The sequence below is a fragment of the Colletes gigas genome, unplaced genomic scaffold (assembly GCF_013123115.1).
Source record: "Colletes gigas isolate AHSC1104 unplaced genomic scaffold, ASM1312311v1 Colletes_gigas_Sc00020, whole genome shotgun sequence".
Classification (NCBI taxonomy): domain Eukaryota; kingdom Metazoa; phylum Arthropoda; class Insecta; order Hymenoptera; family Colletidae; genus Colletes; species Colletes gigas.
The window spans coordinates 2383709-2405453 of NW_025106649.1; the positions used below are offsets into that span (position 1 = coordinate 2383709).

Sequence of the window (21745 nt, forward strand, 5' to 3'; positions counted from 1 at the left end):
GACCGATATTGTCTCTGATATTCTATCAAAATGATCGTCGTTAGAATACGAACAATTATTTTCGACCAACGGCGGTAAAAAACGACAAGGACGAAGGCGTCGTTAAAGCTCGGGCGCCGCCGATAGTTCCGATCCTGGCTTGCGATTCCGTGGAGCGGGGGCGGCGGCGACGAAGTGGAAGGCAACTAGGAGGCGCCGACAGTAGCTCCCAGACAGTGACTCCGCGCGTAACAACATGTAACCGGTGAACAGATCTCGCAGTGTTATGTCATCGGTGACAATTGTTGGACAACCGCGGTTCTATCGTCGACGATTCGCGCAGGGTCGAGGATAGAAACCAGTGCTCGCGGAGGTTCTACTGTCGGTGGACACTCCGGCTGTAAACGAACGTCGCGGTACAACCGGGTCGAGTGACGGGGGGGGGGTGGGTGGGGGGGGAGAAAACAAAAAGAAACATCGGGTACAGCGGGGAAAGGATTAAAAGAATTTCGCGGCGGAAGATTCGGGGTGAGACTCGTCCCAACCACCACGTAAGTAGAGAGAGACGGAGAGTGCCAGCGAACGGTTCGAGAGAAGCTCGATGGGTCGAACATACTCAGTGCTGCCAGCCGTAAGCTCGACGGAGTCGACGCCGCAAGCTCGATGCAAATCGACGTCGTGGATGCCCGAACGATGAAAATCGACGTACGCGTGTCGTGATCGTCGTCCCGTTGCTCTCCCAAGTGTCACGGTTCGATAGCCGGATGAACGTCGACGACCTACGGTATCGGTGAACCACCTTGACGACCGCGGAATTATCTACGGAACCGCTAACCTCTTTGGGCAGTGTCGACGAACTCGTGGACCTCGAGCAACGACGACGGAAGAGGAGAGGAAGAGGAGAAGCGTGTGTGTCCGGTGCATCTGACTCGCGGAAGTGCTGGGTCAACAATGTCAATGCCCTTGAGATCGATCGTCGGTTGCTCGAAACTGGCTCGTTTGTTGACGAACTGCGAGAAATTAACTTCCGGGTGAGTCGAGATCGGGCTCCGATCTCTCCGGTTAGAGGAATATCTCAAGGTACGGGGAATGTAATCGATCGCGTTACAGGTAACCAAGTTTTAGCCTTTGCGTAGAGAGGATAGTTTCGAGGATAACGAGACCGTACGAAGAGATTCTTAAGAACGCGTAGAGGGATACGATTCGCTGCCAGAAGAAGCAGTCTCGGTGGACGAGTGGCAGAGTAATAACAGCTCGTTGGATGGAGTGATGAGCGGGGCCCCTGCACGGGGCACAGCGCCCCGTCGTCAAAGACGTCATCATCATCATCACCATCATCAGAAACATCAGAAGCAGCCTAGGGAAGAGCGATCGGAGGAGCCGGAAGAGAAACGGCCGAAAGTGAATCCAATATTTCTGTGGGCCTCGCAGCGGGAGCAGAGAATCGTTGAAGTGAGATGCGAGGATTACGACAAGAGGAATCGAATAAAGCTGACGAAGACGGCGCAAGGATGGCGTTCGATACCGCGTACGGCGTCGAACATGTACTCGACCGGTCTGGGTGGTTCCCAAAAATCGAGCGGCGCGAACTCTTCGAATTCGTCCGACACAAACGACGAAAAAGAGATCGGGAATCGGCAACGTGTCGATACGAAAGAATCGACAAATGGACGGACCAATGGTTTGGTCACCAGGGACGGTGTTGGAAGGAAGAGAAATTACGACGAGATCGATAGGAGTTACAGGTTTCCTTTGGACGAGGAACAACAAGAGGCGTCCTGTTCCGACGACGAGGACGACGAAGAGGAAGAAGACGAAATGGAAGAAAATAGGTTCGAGAAAGAGTTTGCGAGGTGCAACGGAAGAAATAATCTCGAAAGGCTGCAGAAAGACAAGCTGTTTCAGCCGCGAGTGGTGCTGGAGCAGCTACACTTTTCTCAATTGCCCGAGGGCGTTCATCAGAATGTCCTTCAGAGTCAAGGAAACGACGAGAAGGGGCAGAACGAGGATGATATTATCGCCGGCGAAAAGAAGCCGGATAGCGAGAAAAGGAGACGCATGAACAAGGCGGGCATTCAAGACATATTGAACATGATAAACGCAACAGCGTCGCCGGTTCTAGCCACCGATACGCCTAGCGCCGATCTGCCCGTCGATTCGACGAAAACCTACGAGGTTCTCGAAGAGGATAGCAGAATCAAAGATTCCGGTTCCACGGTCCTAAACTCGAAGGCAAATTCGATCTCCAGTTACGGACACGAGGACAACGTTAAAGCCAACGACGTCCTCGCTGAGGATAAAATAGAGATACACGAGGAAAAGATTCTTGGGAACTACGATACGGAGAACGAGGAAGAGAAGAGTCCTCGAGCGAAAGAAGACGTCGTTATCGTTTCCATAAAGAGTCACGCGGAGAAATTGTGCAAGATCGCCGAGGCGGACGGTGGCCTTGCGCACCGAGCAAAGTGTAAATCTCATTCCAAGTATCAGAACGCGATGTTCGAGGATACTCCCTTGGAAGCGGAAGAAGAACGACCCGACGAACCCGGAGATCCCATCAAAATAGATTACAACGACAGTTCGAAGATTCTGAACGCTCTGAGGAACACACCCGGACTCTCCGTCTCTATAACGAGAACTCATACGCCCGAAGGTATGAAAAACATCGTGATACCTGCGACGAGGCCAGCCTCGAAGGCGTCGTCGTCGAGCAGATCGCCGGATTCCCAAGCAGAGTGCGCGGAGAGGCTGCTGAAAAACGCAGACTCCGCCACGGAAACGCAAAAAGCCTCTCCGAAAAATCTGCCCGGTCTCTCGATCATTATACCCAGTTACAGATACCGAAATCCTCATACGGTGACTCATTCGATCTCCTCGAGCACGAAAGCTCGCGTAGAATCGCCCGAGAGCACCGTGAACTTTTCCAAAAACGAAGTTTACGCGGACGAGTCGAGACTGGACAGATTCCCTCACGAGGAGGACGACGAGAGGGAGTTGGAGGAGGACGAGGACGACTGTGATTCGCAAGTGCTGGAGGACCTGAGACGACAGAAAGCGGACTCGTTGGCGTGCGAGCCCGACCGAGATTATTTCCACAAGCAAAATACCGGAAATTCCGAGGGTCGGAAAACTCCTATGGAGTGCGCGAAAAATCAGGCCCACGGGATCAGCTCGAGCAAGAACAGCGAGGCTCAAGCGAAATGCAAATATCAGGATGTAGAACACTTTGACGAGCAGGTCCTCGAGGAGCTCAGGACTCGCGGTACGGTCGTGTCGCCGCAGCCGAGTGGAATTCCGTGTTCCCCAGCTTCCAGGAGACCCTCGTCCGCGTACCTCGAGAGACTGCTGCCGAGTCCTCCGTGCTCCGTGTCTTGTTCGGAGGACGCGAAAAGTGATTTGACCTTGAAAAGCATCCTGTCGTCGCCGAATCAATTGGAGGCGAGGGACTACGAGAAACAGAAAGAGATATCGAGTCGTTGCGATCAGATGCCCAGCGAGCACCGTACGGTTCGGCCAGAGTACACCAAAGACGTCGAAAGGACCAGCGCTCGAAAGGGGTACAGAGGCTTTCAGGAGCGATCGAGCGTTCACAGCCAGGAGAGAAACTCGGGCAGACCGATGTCCAGCGGCGACATCCACAGCACGTACTTCGCGAGTGATCGCGCCGCCCACAAGAGACCAATGTCCGCCGAATGGTCCACCGGTAGACAAAAGAACCAATCGACTTGTCAGAAATCCTCCGGCAAGCATCGAGGGTCGGAGGAACCTTGCGCCACGTCCAGCACCACCGACAAGCTGCTCGATCCTGCTAGTCAACTACGAGAATTGATCGAGACGTCCGGTCACCTGATACCAGATCCCTTGCTGGTGCCCAGGGATTACTTGCCAGGGCTCGCGGCCGCCCCAGCGACCGAAATTCCGAAACTGCTGGCGTCCAGGCCGGAGCTCAGACTACCGGAGGCGCTGAACAGACCGGATCTGCTCAGAGATCCAGATTTATTGGTGATATCCCTGGCACATCTCCAGCACGTCCTCGACCACGGCGAAGGCCCAGTCGCCAGGTCACGACAGTCTCATACCAGAATCAACAACGGCACTAACAAAGGGTCCGGTCACGCGAACAACGGAACGAGAAACGCCTCGCAAACGAGGCCCAAACTCAGCTGCAAACCGATCGGCACTCTGATGCCGGCGCCCATCGATCTGTCCAGCAGTCGGCGTACCAGTCCTTATCCACCGTTGCTCAGGGTGAGGAGCGGATTGCTCAAGCAGGAACCGGAAGTTAGCTCCACTGCTAGCTCGCCGGACGACTCGCAGCTCTGGCATCCTTTGTTCGGCAGGTAACATTTGTTGTTCTTTGTTTTTAGTGAACGAATAAGTGCTTTCATCGTTTGATGGATAAATTAAATAATTTGAGAAACGATGGGTGTATACAAATGGTTTACAGGGAGTTCAGAAATGTTGGAGCCAAACTTGTATTACGTGAGCTTTGTAAGTTACAATCTTTGGTATACACTGTTTGGCAGGTAACATTTGCTGTGTTTTGTTTTTAGTAAAAAGATAAGTGCATTCGTCGTTTGATGGATAAATTAAATAATTTGTGAAGCAGTGGGTGTATATAGATGGTTTACAGGGAGTTCAAACTTGTATTACGCGAGTTTTGTAAATTACAATGTTTCGATTCTTTTTGGGATTCTCTAAAGCAAACGTGCAATATTTTACTCGATACTAATATTTTCACAGACATTCGATGTTACTAACTTAAATTAAATTACTTACTTAAATTTTTTAAATTATTTTATTATTTTTTCAATAAAAAATCAAGGTCATCTTAATTCTTTTAAATGGTATTGCTTATTTTCAATTTCATATTATTGTAATGCATGCCAAGACGAATTCAACGACTTGCTATGTCGTGACCTTCTGATGACCTTGAACAAAAACGATACACGTATTATTATGAGTTATTATGCACTCCATTATCTAGACCTAATAGCTTTATTTTCGTTGAATTTACGTAACGACAATTTTATGTAATAAACTTATCAATTTCATGATCAATGTGTCTTAAAATAAAGCAATTTTCACCTTCGATCGTTTCTGCTGAAGGTTACGGTATAGCAGGTCGTTGAATTCATCTTGGCACTAACTCCAACAACATAAAGTAAAAAATATGCAATGCCGTTTAAAGAAATAAAGGTGACCTCGGTTTTTTATTGAAAAAATAATAATTTTGATAAAATCGATAAACTTATGTTCGAAATATTCTTTTGTCAGATTAACAGAAGTGCTCCAAAAAAATTTGTGCAAAAGTTAAGAAAACACCCTCTATAAAGTATTAAATAGCTATTTCTGTATAGTATAGTGATGCATAGGTTCTAGAAAACACAATATTCCCATCCGTCAAGACGCCCACAATACCGCCCACTCTATATGTATAATTGCATATATTGCACGATTATTTGAGGTAATATTTCGAACAACGGTATTTCAAATGTCTGAATTATTCAGACAAGGTTACATTCAATATTTGTCAATAGATGGCCAAACAGTTTATCTCTATGCTTGCACGTATTCGCACTACCGAAGCATTGAAGTCTACAATGTAAGGAGACGCATCATTTATTTACAAACGATACGAAGTTTCGCGACATTTTGCCGTATATAATATTAACGAAAGACACATAACGTGCATTGCTGTGCAAAGAAACGTTTCATGCTAAGAAATTGACGCGAAACACGTTTGCCGTCAAGTGTCGTTTATTTTATTCAAAAGTTGAAAAGAACTTTATATATCAGAAACATCAACCAGTGTTCCCGGTACTGAAACAGTACTTTTATTTTATTTTGTCAAATGCTTTGTGCCCGAGTTCTCTGTGTGCGTATCTTACGGTCGATGTCTTTATGAAACACAAGTGCACTGAAACTTTTTAACCACGTTAAGTATGTAGCGGCGAACATACGCTGGGTAACAGTTTCAATGGCCGAAAGCGCGGAGCCATTGTGTCATTGTCTTGCGCGTATTTGTGAACGGAACGCTTTTCAACAAAATTCTTTCCCCCCCCTCCCCTTTCCCAAGATGTTATTCGATAAAGATAATTATGCACGGTTATTTTATTTACCTTCTGGTATGCAAACGAGGAGGGGGGAAATATTGCATGAAATATGTCGGAGTGAAATACGTCTGGTCTCTACGACGACGACTGTAATTAATGCGAAAGAGAGGGGAACGAAAGGGTGGAAAAAAAACATCATGAAAAGCATATAAAATTGAGTGTCCATGGATTAACCTCTCGCTGCATCTGTAATCTGCATCTAGAGACAGAATCAACTTGCAGACGCGACGTTGCCAGTAAAAAAAAAGAAAAATGATTGGGCCGCGCCAATATTCCGCGACCGCCATTGTTGCAGCAAGCTTACGTACCGGAACCAAAGGAGATCCTATTCTGCACAGTGTATAGAGAAAAAAAATCATATCATTGATATGTTAGTTATATTCATACATTGTAAATTTAATTTTTAACAGAAAATTATTAATTAAAACAAATGCTTCTTTCTACATATAATGAAGTCGAAAAAAACTTAAATATATATTTTTATATGCATTTGAACATAAAGAAATAGCAAACAGATAAAACAATTACATACAAATAAAATTCATTGTTTAAATAACTCGTTAATAAAGCTACCACTGCAAACAAGTGATGAAACAAATTATATAAAGAAAGAGTATTCAGTTTTGTATAACTTTTTATCGAAGCCTCGATCAACAAATTAGTATCCTTGATTTTTGTTTAACAATATCGTGTGTGATATTAAATTCATGGTATCGTAAAAGTATTGTACAAGGATTTTATTCGTTCTCGTTTTATCGTGGACTGTACATCATCTCGAGCAACGCAGAGGACCGTAAGTAATTTATAACTGCGGAATCGAGTATTTGTTCGCTCTTCGACGACACAACGATAGCAATTAGACGATTAATCGCTAAATTAAAGCGTAAGAACAACTGCCAGGGCGTTTAACTCCACGAACATCTTGCCCTTGCCACTTTCACTGTTCGATCCTAGCTCGCCTCGCTCGTTCCGTAACTGTTCCTCCAAGGACAATTAAATTTCGATCTGCCCACTCGCTAGCGATGGGATTGAGACGTACATACAGCGATACCATCGGTATGTTTACGTTTGCAATTGTCACTATCCTGTAAAAAAATGCGACGTATACGACGAATCGATGCAAGCAACGCATACCTTTTTTTTTTTAAAAAACGTTTGAACCTCTGTTGGGAATTCCAACACTTATTACAGGATCCCTCATTTAGTTAATATTAGTTTAAATTACTTAATTAGCAATTTGGCAAGTGCCTTATGGTACAAAGCAAATTGTCGTACTATTAAGCCGTACTTTGGGACCATACTTGCCCCTTGGGACCGCGGACACCCACCCCTGCACCACCCTCAGTAGGTGGGATTTCGAATGTCTGAGGACTGGCCCACGAGGGATGGGCAGGAGTTTGACACACGATCTCCACCTATTTTGAAAAAGGTATAAAATCGCGGGGCATAACACTTTGCAAGTTAGAACACCACAAGAACCATTACAAATTAGAATCGAACCAAGGATTAGAATCGAACCTAGAACATTGAAACATAAACATTTAACAGATATGTATACAGGATGTTCGGCCACTTCTGGGAAAAATTTTAATGGAAGATTCTAGAGGCCAAAATACGACGAAAATCAAGAATAACAATTTGTTGATGGAAGTTTCGTTAAGAAGTTATTAACGTTTAAAGTTCCGCCCGTACTGAATTTTTGTCTCGAAAATGCGCAGGATTTCGGAGGTATGTCTATTCACCTAAAATGATTGTAATTGACCCCTGCAACCGAATATAATTTTTCCAAAACGATTTGAAATTTTTTTTTCGCCGAAAAATTTGTCCACCTTTCTGAATTTTTTCTCGAAAATGCGTAGGAATTCGCGTGTATGTGTAATCACCAAAAATGGTTGTATTTGACCCCAGAACCTAGAAATAATTTTTTTAGAACGATTTGAAATTTTTTAATTTCATTTTTCCCAGGGGTGGCCGAACACCCTGTATATTTGTAAATAAATTCAAGTATTTGTAAATAGTATTGAACCTTCTATTTATTAAATAAATCGGCTCCACGAACCATGTGGGAGCCTATAACCTCTGTTTGAACACTGTTTGTCTTCTTTAAAATATATAAATTTAAAATAGAAACATATACACTATTAGATGGGGTACATTCTTGTTAACAAATTCTTTGTTCGCAAAGTGAACAAATTTTCTATTATTTGACTAGATTTTTTTTGTTGTTTAATTTTGTCACGTGATATAAAAAATGACAATCTTTGTTTGTGTGCTTTCCAAAATATAGGGGATAAATTTAAAATAAAAATATGTATACAGTATTAGACGAAGTACACTCTTGTTAACATAATGTATATTCAAAATTAAATGTTTATAAAATGAAGTATTGTATTATGTACTTACGTTTTTTTTATTGAAATTTTGTCACATAAAAAACTATTATATCTATAATATACGCAGGAAATTGTTGATTTTCATAATTTTTGTGTGGATATAAATTAATCTTTTATATTTGAAAGGAAACCTATACCGTTGCATGTTTTGATTGCTTCTATCGAGTCGTTGTATATGTTGTATTATATTAATAACAACCATGAATCGAATACTGAATTTTAATGAATGTCTTAGGACGATTTTTGATTTATCAAGACACGCAACTATTAATTACATCAAGTGTATTATCTGTTTAATGGCATGCACAATTTATTAAAAATAAAAGAAGTCGACTCTTAGTCTAATGTCAAACATAATTAGTTATATCGTTAGATTAGCCAACCATGATAATAATAGTAATAAAAATGCCTTGTTTTTTAATCTCATATGATTACATTTTTCAAAATCAATATGAGGTCAACATTTTATCGTTTTCTTTTTTAGTTTTTCACTTTTATCAAATTATTTCTTAATCAATTTTCTCATTTAATTAATTGATATCATCCATAGTCTACGTGCATATATGTATATCATTCATTAATTACTTAATGTAATTCCGCTACAATCTTTAATACATTTCCATTTAGAGCGAAACTAATTGGTTCACTTCTTGTTAATTTTGTATAATTTTTGTTATCATTTTTGTTTTTATGGTGTTAGAGATTACTCTAAATCTGTGTTGAAATATTTAATTTGGAAGTGTTTGCTGAAGATTAGAATTCGTTTAATTTTAGTTCCACTCAATACAGTTCAGTGTGAAGAGTGTACAGGTTATTTTAGATTAATAATCGGTGAAAGAGGTACGAAAGAATAAATGAAAACATCAAAAATAAATTAACTAATTTATTGTTCTGAAAAAGCCAAATGAATTATATCTGTTTCTAATATCAAATGATGCTTAAGAGAGTAAAAAGGGCATTACTGTATCCCTATACAAAAAAAACAATTTAATGTCTCTGGACTATTATTTTATGTACATAATGGTTCAAGTTAATCCGGATTCCATTTCCAAGAAAATAAAACAATTTTTAACGACGAATGTAAAGTTTCATTTTACGTGGAATAATTGCTATCCTAAGTAGCGAATATTTAATTATTAAACTTGAGAATGACAAGCACCAAGAGTACACTTTCATTAGTTAATGTAAATCGCGAACGTTAAAGTACACATTCGCTAGTTTAATTAGCAAAGGTAAACATTCACTGGCAACTGTACATATTCAACGACCTTCCAATTTTACGGTAACACACACACACACTAATCTTTTTAAATTTACTGTCTGCTATCGCATATACAGGGTGTCCAAAAAGTTTCTACTCAAACTTCTACCACGTGTTACTGAGGTGAAATGTATGAAAAAAATTTATATAAACATAGGTCCGAAAATTCTTTATTAAAAAAATATAAGCTTTTAGAGGATTTGGAATTTTTTAATTTTGAATTAAGCTTACTGAATTTTTTTCTCAAAAGTGCGTAGGATTTCGGGGGTATGTCTATTTACCAAAAATGATTGCAATTGACCCTCGCAACCGAAAATAATTTTTCCAGAATGATTTGAAATTTTTTAATTTGGTCGAAAAATTTCATATCCCGAATTTTTTTCTCGAAACTGGGTAGGTCTTCGGGGTATGTCTATTCACCAGAAATGCTTGTAATTGACCACTGTAACTAAATATAATTTTTTTAGTATGATTTAAAATTTTTAATTTCGTCTAAAAATTTCAGTACTTACTCGAATTTTTTTCTCAAAAGTGGGTAGGATTTCAGGGGTACGTGTATTCACTAAAAATGATTAGAATTGAGCCCCGCAACCGAAAATAATTTTTCCAGAACAATTTGAGATTTTTTAATTTCGTCGAAAAATTTCAGTTTCTCGAATTTGTTTCTCGAAAATGCGTAAGATTTCAGGGGTATGTCTACTCATCAAAAATGATTGTAATTGACTCCCGCAATCGAAAATAATTTTTCCAGAACGATTTGAAGTTTTTGAATTTAATTGTTAATAACTTTTTAACGAAGCCTACATCAACAAATTGATATTCTTGAGTTTCGTCTTATTTTGGCTTCCAGAATTTCCCATTAAAATTTTTCCCAGGGATAGTCGAGCACCCAGTATATGAACATTTAACGACCAGACTTGCAACGTTCACCTCGTCGATGAAGTTTCAGAAATTGGCGGGGATGACTCCGCGAACAGTATCGAGGGAATAAGTAGCGAACATTAGCGAGGGACCACTGTTTTAGAATCTGTAGAATAAACAAACGTTGAACATTTATTTCTGCTTCACTAGTTCTCAGTGTTTCTCGCTTGTAATGCCATCAAGACTAATACAGCGTACCTCCCTCGATAACGTTCGCGTCGCGGGCCAGGATAAGCGAACGTTAACGAGGGATCCCCGTACTCGGTACTCGAACGCGCTGTTTTAGAATCGTGACGCGTCGGTATTAATGAATATGTCATTGGATTGATTTCCATCGCTAGCAGTCGCAGCCTCGACATCCTAGGGGCGATTAAATTTCTATTCGGATCGGTATCGCGGTAAGGTGCGCGATACTTTATGCATACGGAACGGAAAAGGGAGATGGTGTCGGGTTGTGTTTTTACAAATGCGCGACGACGAAGGTGGCTCGTTGATACGAACACACGATCGGTGATAGCACGATCATTTGCATTTTAATACCGGAGCGACGATGGCGTTTGTACCCCGCGATCCTCAAGCTACGATTTGTCTATTCCGTTTATAACGAGGCGATCGACGCGCGTACACGAGCGCCGTTTAATATTCAAACGAGATCGAACGCGGTAAACTCGCGCGCCGGCCTCCAACGAAAAACGGGCCGAGCATGACTGACGGTTCTTCATCGCGAGAGCCAATTAGCCAGGACCATTGAAATTAAAGGATTCACTCGAATCATCGTCCACGATGTGTTTATTATGCCGTGGACGTGTTTGGCGAAGCTAACAATTCTATACATGATACACAATCAACGTACATAAAGGGTATTTGGCAACCCTTGGAAAAAATTTTAATGGGAGATTCTAGAGGCCAAAATAAGACGAAAATCAAGAATACCAATTTTTCGTTTGAGGCTTCGTTAGAAAGTTATTAACGTTTAAAGTTCCGCCCGTACTGAATTTTTTTCTCGAAAATGCGCAAGATTTCGGGGGTATGTCTACTCACCAAAAATGATTGTAATTGAATCCCACAACCGAAAATAATTTTTCCAAAACAATTTGAAATTTTTTTTTCCGTGAAAAAATTTCACACATTCTCGAATTTTTTTCTAGAAAGTGCATAGGATTTCGGGGGTATGTCTATTCACCAAAAATGATTGTAATTCACCCTCGCAACCGAAAATAATTTTTCCAGAACGATTTGAAATTTTTATTTGAAATCGAAAATGTTAGGCTCCTAATTAGATTTTCGGTAAGGAATTTTTTCTCAAAAGTGCGTAGGCTTTCGGGGTTATCTCTATTCACCAAAAATGCTTGTAATTGACCCCTGCAACTAAAAATAATTTTTTTAGAACGATTTGAAATTTTTTAATTTCGACGAAAAATTTGTCCACCTTCCTGAATTTTTTTCTCGAAAGTGCGTAGGTTTTCGGGGGTATGTGTATTCATAAAAAATGACTAATTGACCCCCGCAACCAAAAATAATTTTTTCAGAACAATTTGATATTTTTATTTTCGTCGAAAAATTTAGGCTTCTCTCGATTTCTCTTAAAAATTCGTTTTTGATTTTTAATAATTTTGTTTGTCGCCCGACAAAAAAGTAGTTTAATACTTTTTTATAGGTACCCATGAGCTCTACTCCCGAAAAAAGTTTCATTGAAATATATTCACTATTATAGGAATTATGGCTGTTTAAAAATTGGACCAGTTATATGGGGTTTTTCTTACTTTACGGGGTCAAGGAACAACTTCTCCAGCATTTTCATAATTTCTACATACTCTCCACTAAAACACGCGTTGTTTGCTTTTTGAAACATTAAAATCGTCCAATCCGTTCAGAAGTTAGGATGTTTTAAAGATTCTCGAATTTCTCGAATTTTTTTCTAGAAAGTGGGTAGGATTTCGGGGGTATCACTATTCACCAAAAATGATTATAATTGACCCCCGCAACTGATAATAATTTTTTTAGAACGATTTGAAAAATGTTTTTTTCGCCGCAAAATTTCAGTATCTCCCCGATTTTTTTTCTCGAAAATGGATAGGAATTCTGAGGTATGACTATTCACCAAAAATGATTGCAATTTACCCCCGTAACCGAAAATAATTCTTCCAGAACGATTTGAAATTTTTGAATTTAATTTGTTAATAACTTGTTAACGAAGCCTCAATCAACAAATTGCTTCGTAAGAAGATAGCAACACCTCTAATGGAACAGTCTCCTAACTATAAAAATTATCAAATTAAATATATATTCAAGTTTATTGCTTAAATGGAAACTTAATACTTGCGAAATTTCATTATCTCTGCATACGAAGTAAGGATAGATACTTACGTAATGTTTTTTATTCGAATTATTAATATGTTTGAGTTTTGCAGTTTTATTTTAATTTGCATAACAAATTTTTATATAATTTCATCCAATGATTAACACTAAAACTACCGACAATTATGGTGTATTTATTTGTACTAAAGAAATTAAAACAATAGATACGTGATGAAATGTATAATATAATGGAAATAAGTATTTATAGGAGATTCTAAAGGACAAAATAAGACGAAAATCAAGAATAGCAATTTGTTGATTGAGGTTTCGCCAAAAAGTTATTAACGAAGCCTCCATCAACAAATTGGTATTCTTGATTTTCGTCTTATTTTGTTCAGTGGTGGCCGAACTCCCTGTATAAAGGGACTATAAACTATAGTTTGAGATAAACTGTTCTGTCGAGGCGAATTCGATTCGAAAGAATTACCATTTTATTCTTGGATCGAAGAATTTACCTATTTTCCATGTGTCTTTTGTTTATTTGTTTATTCTCTATCGATTCATCTATTTAGAGATACAAACGAGGTAAAAATAAATTCAATAAATGTTAAGATATTAAGGGTAATTGGTACAGTTCTTGGTCATTTATCAATGACTGGTTCGATTTCAAAAACTAAAGAATATTAAACCTTTACACACCCAGAGTATTTATTAATATGAACGACCAGCAATACCGAATAAAATTTTGTGATGCGACTTCTAAAAATAAAAGAATATTCTTCTTCGCACAAAAATGTATAAATATCTCTAATTTCTGCTTATTATTGTTAAACTCTATTTAGAGGTCCACGATGTTGGGTATAATGTTTACGAACGATTACTGCGAATACGTCGGTAATAAATATAAAAAACAGAAAATCGGGTTCGCGCGCGTGTCGGGGGGAAGAAGGGGGGGGGGGGAAGAGAAATGATCGCCGCCAATTAAACCGAATATATGTCTTTAGAAAATTGTAATGTGATTTAGACGTGTCGGTTCGGAACGTTGAAATAATTGGTGAAGGGAAGTCGTTCGATCGCGTAGATCGGATCGTTCGTTCCAAGACGAAGAGTCCGAATTCCTGAACTTTCTAGTCTCCGCGTGAACATCGGGACCAAAGTAGATCAGGCAGCCGACTTCGCCGCGATTTATTCGACGTTGAACGTCTGCCATACTAATTTTCACGGACGACAATTTCGAGTGACCGAAATAGAATATTCGTAGGTGGCACAGGAGAAGATAAGATATCCGGCGAGTTTCACGAGACCGTTCCAGGTTTTGATCGCCGTCCTCTTCGCGCGATGATCGAATTTTAACGGTCGTTTCCTCCGACACGTGACGTCTAATTGATGATCAAGAGTTCTCTAATTAGGACTTGTGTATTCCACGGTCGGCAATTGGCACGACGCGAAAGTGGGTCGTGGCTCCGAGTTTCGCCCTACGTTTCGTTGTCTACGGTTTACCGTTGCGCAAACAGATATTTCAAATTCATAGTCTTCGTACCAGCTCGGGGGACTGATAAAGATACAGTGGCTGGCGTTCGAACTCCTCTCACCTTGCCTTTCCATTGTTCTTTGGCAAATTGTAACGCGTAAACACGATAGGGTTGCAATAAATGTCGGAACAGAAATCAGTAGAGTCGAGAGTAGTCCACTTCTAGTAATCCACGTTAAAAACATTGTAACGCGTAAACACGATAGGGTTAATAAATGGACCGTTTATTTTGAAAGTGGTGTAAGTCTATTTTCTCTTGCTTCGAAAACATTAAAGGTTAACATATCTGTTAATTAAAAAATTTAGGCAAATTATATGAAGTCTGGCAGTGTTTCTACTGTTTTATCAATATGTAATTTGGTTATAGAAATTTGTTTTAGGCGTATTTTACTAAACTGATGTATACTTACGGGCTGCAAAAAGACTTACACCACTTTCAAAATTAGACAATTGTAAAAATCGTTTAATTTCATTTTTGAAAAATCAATCATCACTTAAAATATACTTCATATTAATCTAATTTTGTTTATAAATAATGACACGACATAAAATAGAAGTAGTATTTTTAATTTTAGACGCTGATTACATTGCTAAAATTACAAGATATTGATAGTATTTACTTATGCTCTGCATGTGTCAGTGTTTCGAAATATGCATGATACACCGGATGTATATAAGGTAATAACTGCTTGATGCCTTTATATTTTTCATAAGTAATAGGGCTGGTATCTTGGTACAAAGGCGCCAGGGCTATTGTTTCTAGCGGTCTTCCAGGACGTGTAGGTAATAAATTTATAGTTTGAAATTCTTTGTCCTTCATCGATGTTCTATATAAAATAGTGTATGGTGCACTTTTGAGAAACCTCATCCAACATATTTGCAACCAAATTACCTGTACTCCATTAGTGTTTTTTCTTATCTGTTTTTTAATCGCATTTTGAAGATTTTTTTATCGAAACGAAATTCTCTCGTTTCATTTCATGTAAAATGAATTTATCATGTTTTCTACATTGTGTTATTACATCATAATAACCATCGGCAACCATCTGCTAAGCCACCTACCTCCGTCAATTGGACTTACACCACTTTCATAATCGATGATTATGCAATTTCATTTACCGACCAATTTTAAATTGTACAAAACATGGGAATTTTTTAAGAAATTAAACACGGACTAGTTATACATAAAAAATTTACATTAAATTAAGCATGAATTACGTGATATCTCATTTTCTTCAAAAATGGACTTAACTACTTTCAAAATAAACAATCCAAATGTTGGAGCAGAAGTCAGTAGAGTCGAGTAGTCCTCTTCCAGTAATCCACGTTAAAACATTGATTTTTTTTTAAGGGATGAGGGTATTTTTTTAAAGTTTGGAACCATGAAAACATGTCTAGAAAGTTATTTTACGGAATTCGTAAAAGTAACGAAGTTACAGCCATTTAGAGGGAACAATACGTTTTACTCGAAACCATATTTTCGAAATTAACTGGCACGATATCACAAATTTTAATCCACCGATTTACTTTTTATAACGAATCTTCAGGAGACGTGGCTTCACAGCCGGAACTAGGGATATCAAAAAGTGTTATCAATTTTTAAAAAATTGAGATATTGAATTATTTTTAGTTTGGGCTGCAAGTGTATCTTTACTGACAAGGAACCATCGCGAACGGTCCGGCTTCGATTTTGATGAAACTTTGTACACTTATAAAGCAGCCAAAAATAATCGACACGTATTTTTTTTTAGCTGCGGTAACTCGAGTTTAAGGGGTGAAACCACCCCTTGAAGTTTTGGCTCGAAACGGCTATCTCGAAAACGGAAAGACATACAAAAAAATTGTTAATGGGCGAGGTTGATGGTTTCTTATGTACAATAACATGGTGTTAAAAAATTTAAAAAAATACAATTTGTTTATAACAAAAAAAAATTTATTAACTTAATTTTTCATTTTATTGAAATTTTCATAATGACAAAAAATGACGAGCATTTTATTCCAAATCCATTGGTATGCGATTTTTTAAAATTGCCTCCTACAGTTTTGCAGATTTTGATGATTTAAATCTTGCGCGCACATCCATTATGGTAGTAGCCGTTCTAACTTTGATTTTAATGAAGCACTGCAGGCTTGCACTACTTCTAGAGGACAAAATCGGGAAAAATACAAGAATACCAATTTGTTGATGGAGGCTTCGTTAAGAAATTATTAACGTTTAAAGTTCCGCCCGTACTGAATTTTTTTCTCCGAAATGCCCAAGATTTCGGGGGAATGTGTAATGACCAAAAATGATTGAAATTGACTCCCGCAACTGAAAATAATTTTTCCGTGAATGATTTGAAATTTTTTAATTTAATTTTTTAACGAAGCCTCAATCAACAAATTGGTAGTTTTGATTTTCGTCTTATTTTGGCCTCTAGAATCTTCCATTCAAATTTTTTTCCAGGGGTGGCCGAACACCCGGTATATGAGTTTAAAAAAAATTGATTTTACAATTTAAAATCGTAGACATATAACAATAAAACGCAAAAATAGCGTTATACATAAGCAATAAAATATTTTTTGTTATTCAAAATGTTCTATTACGTAATAATGAAAAATATAAATTTTAATAAACGAAATCTGAGGAACATAAATGTTCGTTTTAAAATTACACGTTCCCATTCCCGAGAATATTACTGCGTCGTTAATTAAAACTCAATGAAAACAATTTTCGAGTTTCCAAATTTCACTTAATTTTTATGGAAAAGTCATTACCTGCGCCTGGGTATAAGTTATTATCTTCCTCAGTTATTCTATTGTCCCCATTACTCCTTATTATATCGTACTCATTAAAATTACCTTCATTGTCGAGACAATAATGGGATCCGAAGCTGGGAAGGGACTTTTATTTAGACTTTAAACGCTGCGCAAAAGAACGAACTGGAAACACGATACGACCTTAGGTTTGGTCCTTGAGATACCATTAGTTGCTTGGCTGTAAAAATTGCCTTGTCGTTGCTTGCAATTTAGTACTAGAACATAGTATTAAAGTTGAATAACATTGAACTGATATTCTTTCTGGCGTGGTTCGGAAAAATACGTAGAAAAAATAAAATATTGTTCGAATTATTTTTGACGATGTTGAGGAACTGTATCTATTTTTGAAGGAGACTTTTTTCAAATTTATTCAAAAGATAGAGTTTTTGGTAGGCTGTAAAACATTTTTTTTTTACATCAGAAAATTAAAATTTCTTTGTTTCGAAAGATATCGTCGACAGAGCTATTAAAATCATTGAAATTGAGATTGAAGGCAAATTTCGATTTTTAAAAAATTTAATAAAAATAACATATTTAATTCTAATAAAATACGATTATTTAAAATAGAAATGTATACAGGGTGTTTGGCCACCCCTGGGAAAAATTTTAATGAGGTATTCTAGAGGCCAAAATACGACGAAAATCAAGAATACCAATTTGTTGATGGAGGCTTCGTTAAAAAGTTATTAACGTTTAAAGTTCCACGCGTACTGAATTTTTTTCTCGAAAATGCGCAGGATTTCGGAGGTATGTCTATTCACCAAAAATGGTTGTAATTGATCCCTGCAACCGAAAATAATTTTTCCAAAACGATTTGAAATCTTTTTTTTCGCCGAAAAATTTGTCCACATTTCTGAATTTTTTTCTCGAAAATGCGTAGGATTTCGGATATATGTGTATTCACCAAAAATGGTTGTATTTGATCCCAGAACCTAGAAATAATTTTTTTAGAACGATTTGAAATTTTTTAATTTAATTGTTAATAACTTTTTATCGAAGCCTCAGTCAAGAAATTGATATTCTTGATTTTCGTCTTATTTTGGCCTCTAGAATCTCCCATTAAAATTTTTCCCAGGGTTGGCCCTGTATATTGCATATATTTGTATCTTAATTAAGGTTTATGAAGATATCTTATTTTCTATTAGTTTCGATAACTGACTTTGAATCATAGAAGATTCAGAATCTTGTAAGAATCTTAACAATTAAATTAGCGAAGCATACATACATCTTTCTAAATGTGGGATGACTAAGAATAAACGTATGGTCTAGTTACAGATACGCATTAATTTATATAGGCGTGCTAATAATATATAGGTGAACCGCAAAACGTAATCAGTTTAGATCGTTATATCGTTCGCGGTCCAATCGAAATTCTTGTGTCGCGTAACATGTTTATCTTTTATTTGAAATTTGTATCTAGACAAGAATTTAATAACTGTTTTAAAGTATTCCGTAAAGGAGATTCTTTAAAACTTTTCTCGATTACACTATTTTAAAATATAATAAATATACTAAATATATTAATAAGATACAGTAAAAATATCTTAGTCGACTTATTTTATGTGGTCTTATAAAGGAGGAATATTTCACACGATACTTTTGTTGTTGTTGATAGTATTATTTACTATTAATAGTTGAACTTTCGTACAGTATTTTTAAACATTTGTTTCTAAACATTGAAATCATACCTAATTATATCGAAAGAAATATCGTTACGATCTTTCCGTAGGCACATACTCTGTAAAACATAATAGTTTATATCATCAACGGAAAGATCGAGATGGTCTTGATTTATGAGAAGTCCTCACGTAATTCAATGTTGGCACAGAAAAATTATTCGCTGAACGATATTTCGATAGAAACTCGGAAATCCTTGAGAACGAATCCATTCAAAAACCAAAACATGTCGTTTCGATTATAGTGGCAAACAATCTGCATATTAATTCCCGTCAAATTGCACACACGCGGTTAATTATAGCACGTCTGAAACAACTGTCTTGCACATATTCAATGTTTTCATCCTCTCCGTGTGTCGCCTATACGGCAATGCCTGGATAACTGCGCGTTATTTTCGATTGGATAAGTGAACGTTAGTCATTCCTACTCCTAAGAGAGGTCTCCCTTGATATACACGAAGCCCAATGTCGAGTAATGTAACCTGAGCTGGGCTCAAATATCAGTGAGACAATACATACGTATAGAAACATTAATGCAAAGATAAAACTTTTTTTATTTTTGTTTTTTTTTCAATGAAACTTTCACCAGTGTATTTGTGAGAGTTTTTCGGTTAAAATAAGACGAAACACGATATAATTTGTTTTCAACCTGTTTCTAACAGAGTAGAAAATCGAGTTAAATACGATAAATACAGACTCGTTGAATACGCAAACATGATTCAAGTAATATCGTGTTTGGTCTTATTTTAATCGGAAAAACTTTGCAAATATATCAGTATAGGTCCCATTAACAAAAAATAAATAAGTTTCACACTGTGTTGTCATTTGTTATCCCCGCAGTTATCCAATATCTGCTGCATCAACAACTTCATGAGAATAATTACCACAATCATGTAGTGTTTTGTCGATGGACGTTATAAAGTAGAAAAACAGATGCTTAATTTATCGATGAAGTGTTGTTTACGGACTGTATTGGCATTCCGGAATCACTGTCGAGGAAACACCGGGAAATTGCATTATTGGTCCGTGGAAAATTCATATTGGTTATGACGTACGAAACGACAACGTCCATTAAGTTAATGTACGACGCGATACGATCGGAAACTGGATAATTGGCCCTTATTTTATCGATGGTAGCCGTAAATAGGCAGAAATGTACTGCATTCCTAGACAATGAATTACAATTCCTTTTTTATGAAGTGGCGGTAGAGTATCGTAATCAGATGTGGTATCAGCGTGACGGTTTCCGGCACATTATGCTATCGCGGCACGTCGAGTGCCCGACAGAAAATTTTCTGGACGTTGGATAGGTCGCGGTAGCCACGGTTCTTTCGATCCTGCCGCGTTAGATTTCTTTTTGTGGGCTACATCGAAAGAGAAAGTTTACGAAGAAGCAACAACAACGTCGAAAATATATGTATACAACCGAGAATCGTGAACGAATCTATAAATACAGACGGCGTAGTATTAATTAATCCCCCGTCGTACGATTTAATTAGAAGTTTCGGTGATCACAAGATTTATTAATGGATCGATCAAAATTATTAATGGACTGATCGATTGTAGACAGCTTTTATAAAGCGTAAATATACTCCTTTAAGATTCTTCATTCTTGCACTTTTATCACCAAAGCTCTACACATTTCGTTTTCTGAATTCAGATACTATTGTTTGCGTTAGCACTTAATTTTTAATCTATTCTTTGAGAAATTTCGAGGTCAGACAAACAATCTTTTGTAATCTTTTAATTCACATACCATGAGCTAATAATAATACTTTTTAGGCTTTCGCGGCCATAGTGATTACTACTAGAATTGGCTTCCGGGTTGGAGCCGTGTTCAGAAGACGAGAGAGTCATGAGCTAATAATTTTGGTTAGTCATTGTTTTTTATAAATAAATAAATAAATAAATAAAGATAGTAAGAAGATTTTAGAATTGTTATAGAGCGAAATTGGAGGTGATTTAAGTCATGAGTTTGTTATTTTCAAATTTCTTTCAGAAATTCAGAATTATTTATATTTTCGCGAGTCACTCTTTTTTCTTTGTTTTCATCGAGATGTGCCTTTGGGATTAAATTTTCTTTCGAATCAAACTGTCCTTTTACGACGTGAAAATTATAAATAAACGGAACGAGGTTCCGTGTTTAAAGTCCAGAAAAAAAATATTACCCGATTCATTGATGTTTCCTTTATGAAAAAGTAATTTCTAGCGTATTTATATCATAATTAACACCTCGAGGAGTTGTTAAAGGTCGCGGTGCGTTGAGTTTCAGGTAACTGACCCATGCGTTCAGGTGCAACAGCCAGTGGACCGTATCACTCTGACGTTATACTGTCTCAATGAGATCTATAATCGTGAGTTCTGTGAATTGAACAAGAATTTTCATAGTAATGAATAATTTCTCTCATTAGAAAACCTTGTTTAAAACTAAAACCAGAACACTTTAAACTTATTTTCAAAAAGAAGACCAGAATAATAACTCGTAAATACAACAAGAATACACTGGATAAATATACGCTATGTGTTAATTATTCAGGCTTGCATTGTTTTTATACGTCTTTGAACGTGCAATCATTAACCTCGATCTGTTATTTATGTTACCAGTTATTTTCACATATTAGAGGAGTGTTCGCTATCAATCTTATGAAACAAAATACAAAATTGAAACAATCGATATTTTTAGTTTTGATCACGAGTCGTTACGGCGGAATACTTCGAAACAAATTCACCCTTTATTTGTCCCGGATAAACAGTGAGAATATAATCTAGAA

The 21745-nt window shown here is 37.7% G+C and overlaps 1 protein-coding gene across 1 annotated transcript in view; it reads left to right on the plus strand.

The window, feature by feature from the left end:
• Positions 1 to 456: 456 nt before the first annotated feature.
• Positions 457 to 21745, plus strand: part of LOC122400865 — a 52704-nt gene continuing 31415 nt past the window's right edge. The window contains exons 1-2 of the mRNA XM_043402589.1: positions 457 to 1010; positions 1090 to 4319. Of these exons, the coding sequence (XP_043258524.1) occupies positions 1249 to 4319 (3071 nt within the window). The 5' untranslated portion in view covers positions 457 to 1010; positions 1090 to 1248. The remainder of the gene's footprint in view (positions 1011 to 1089; positions 4320 to 21745) is intronic.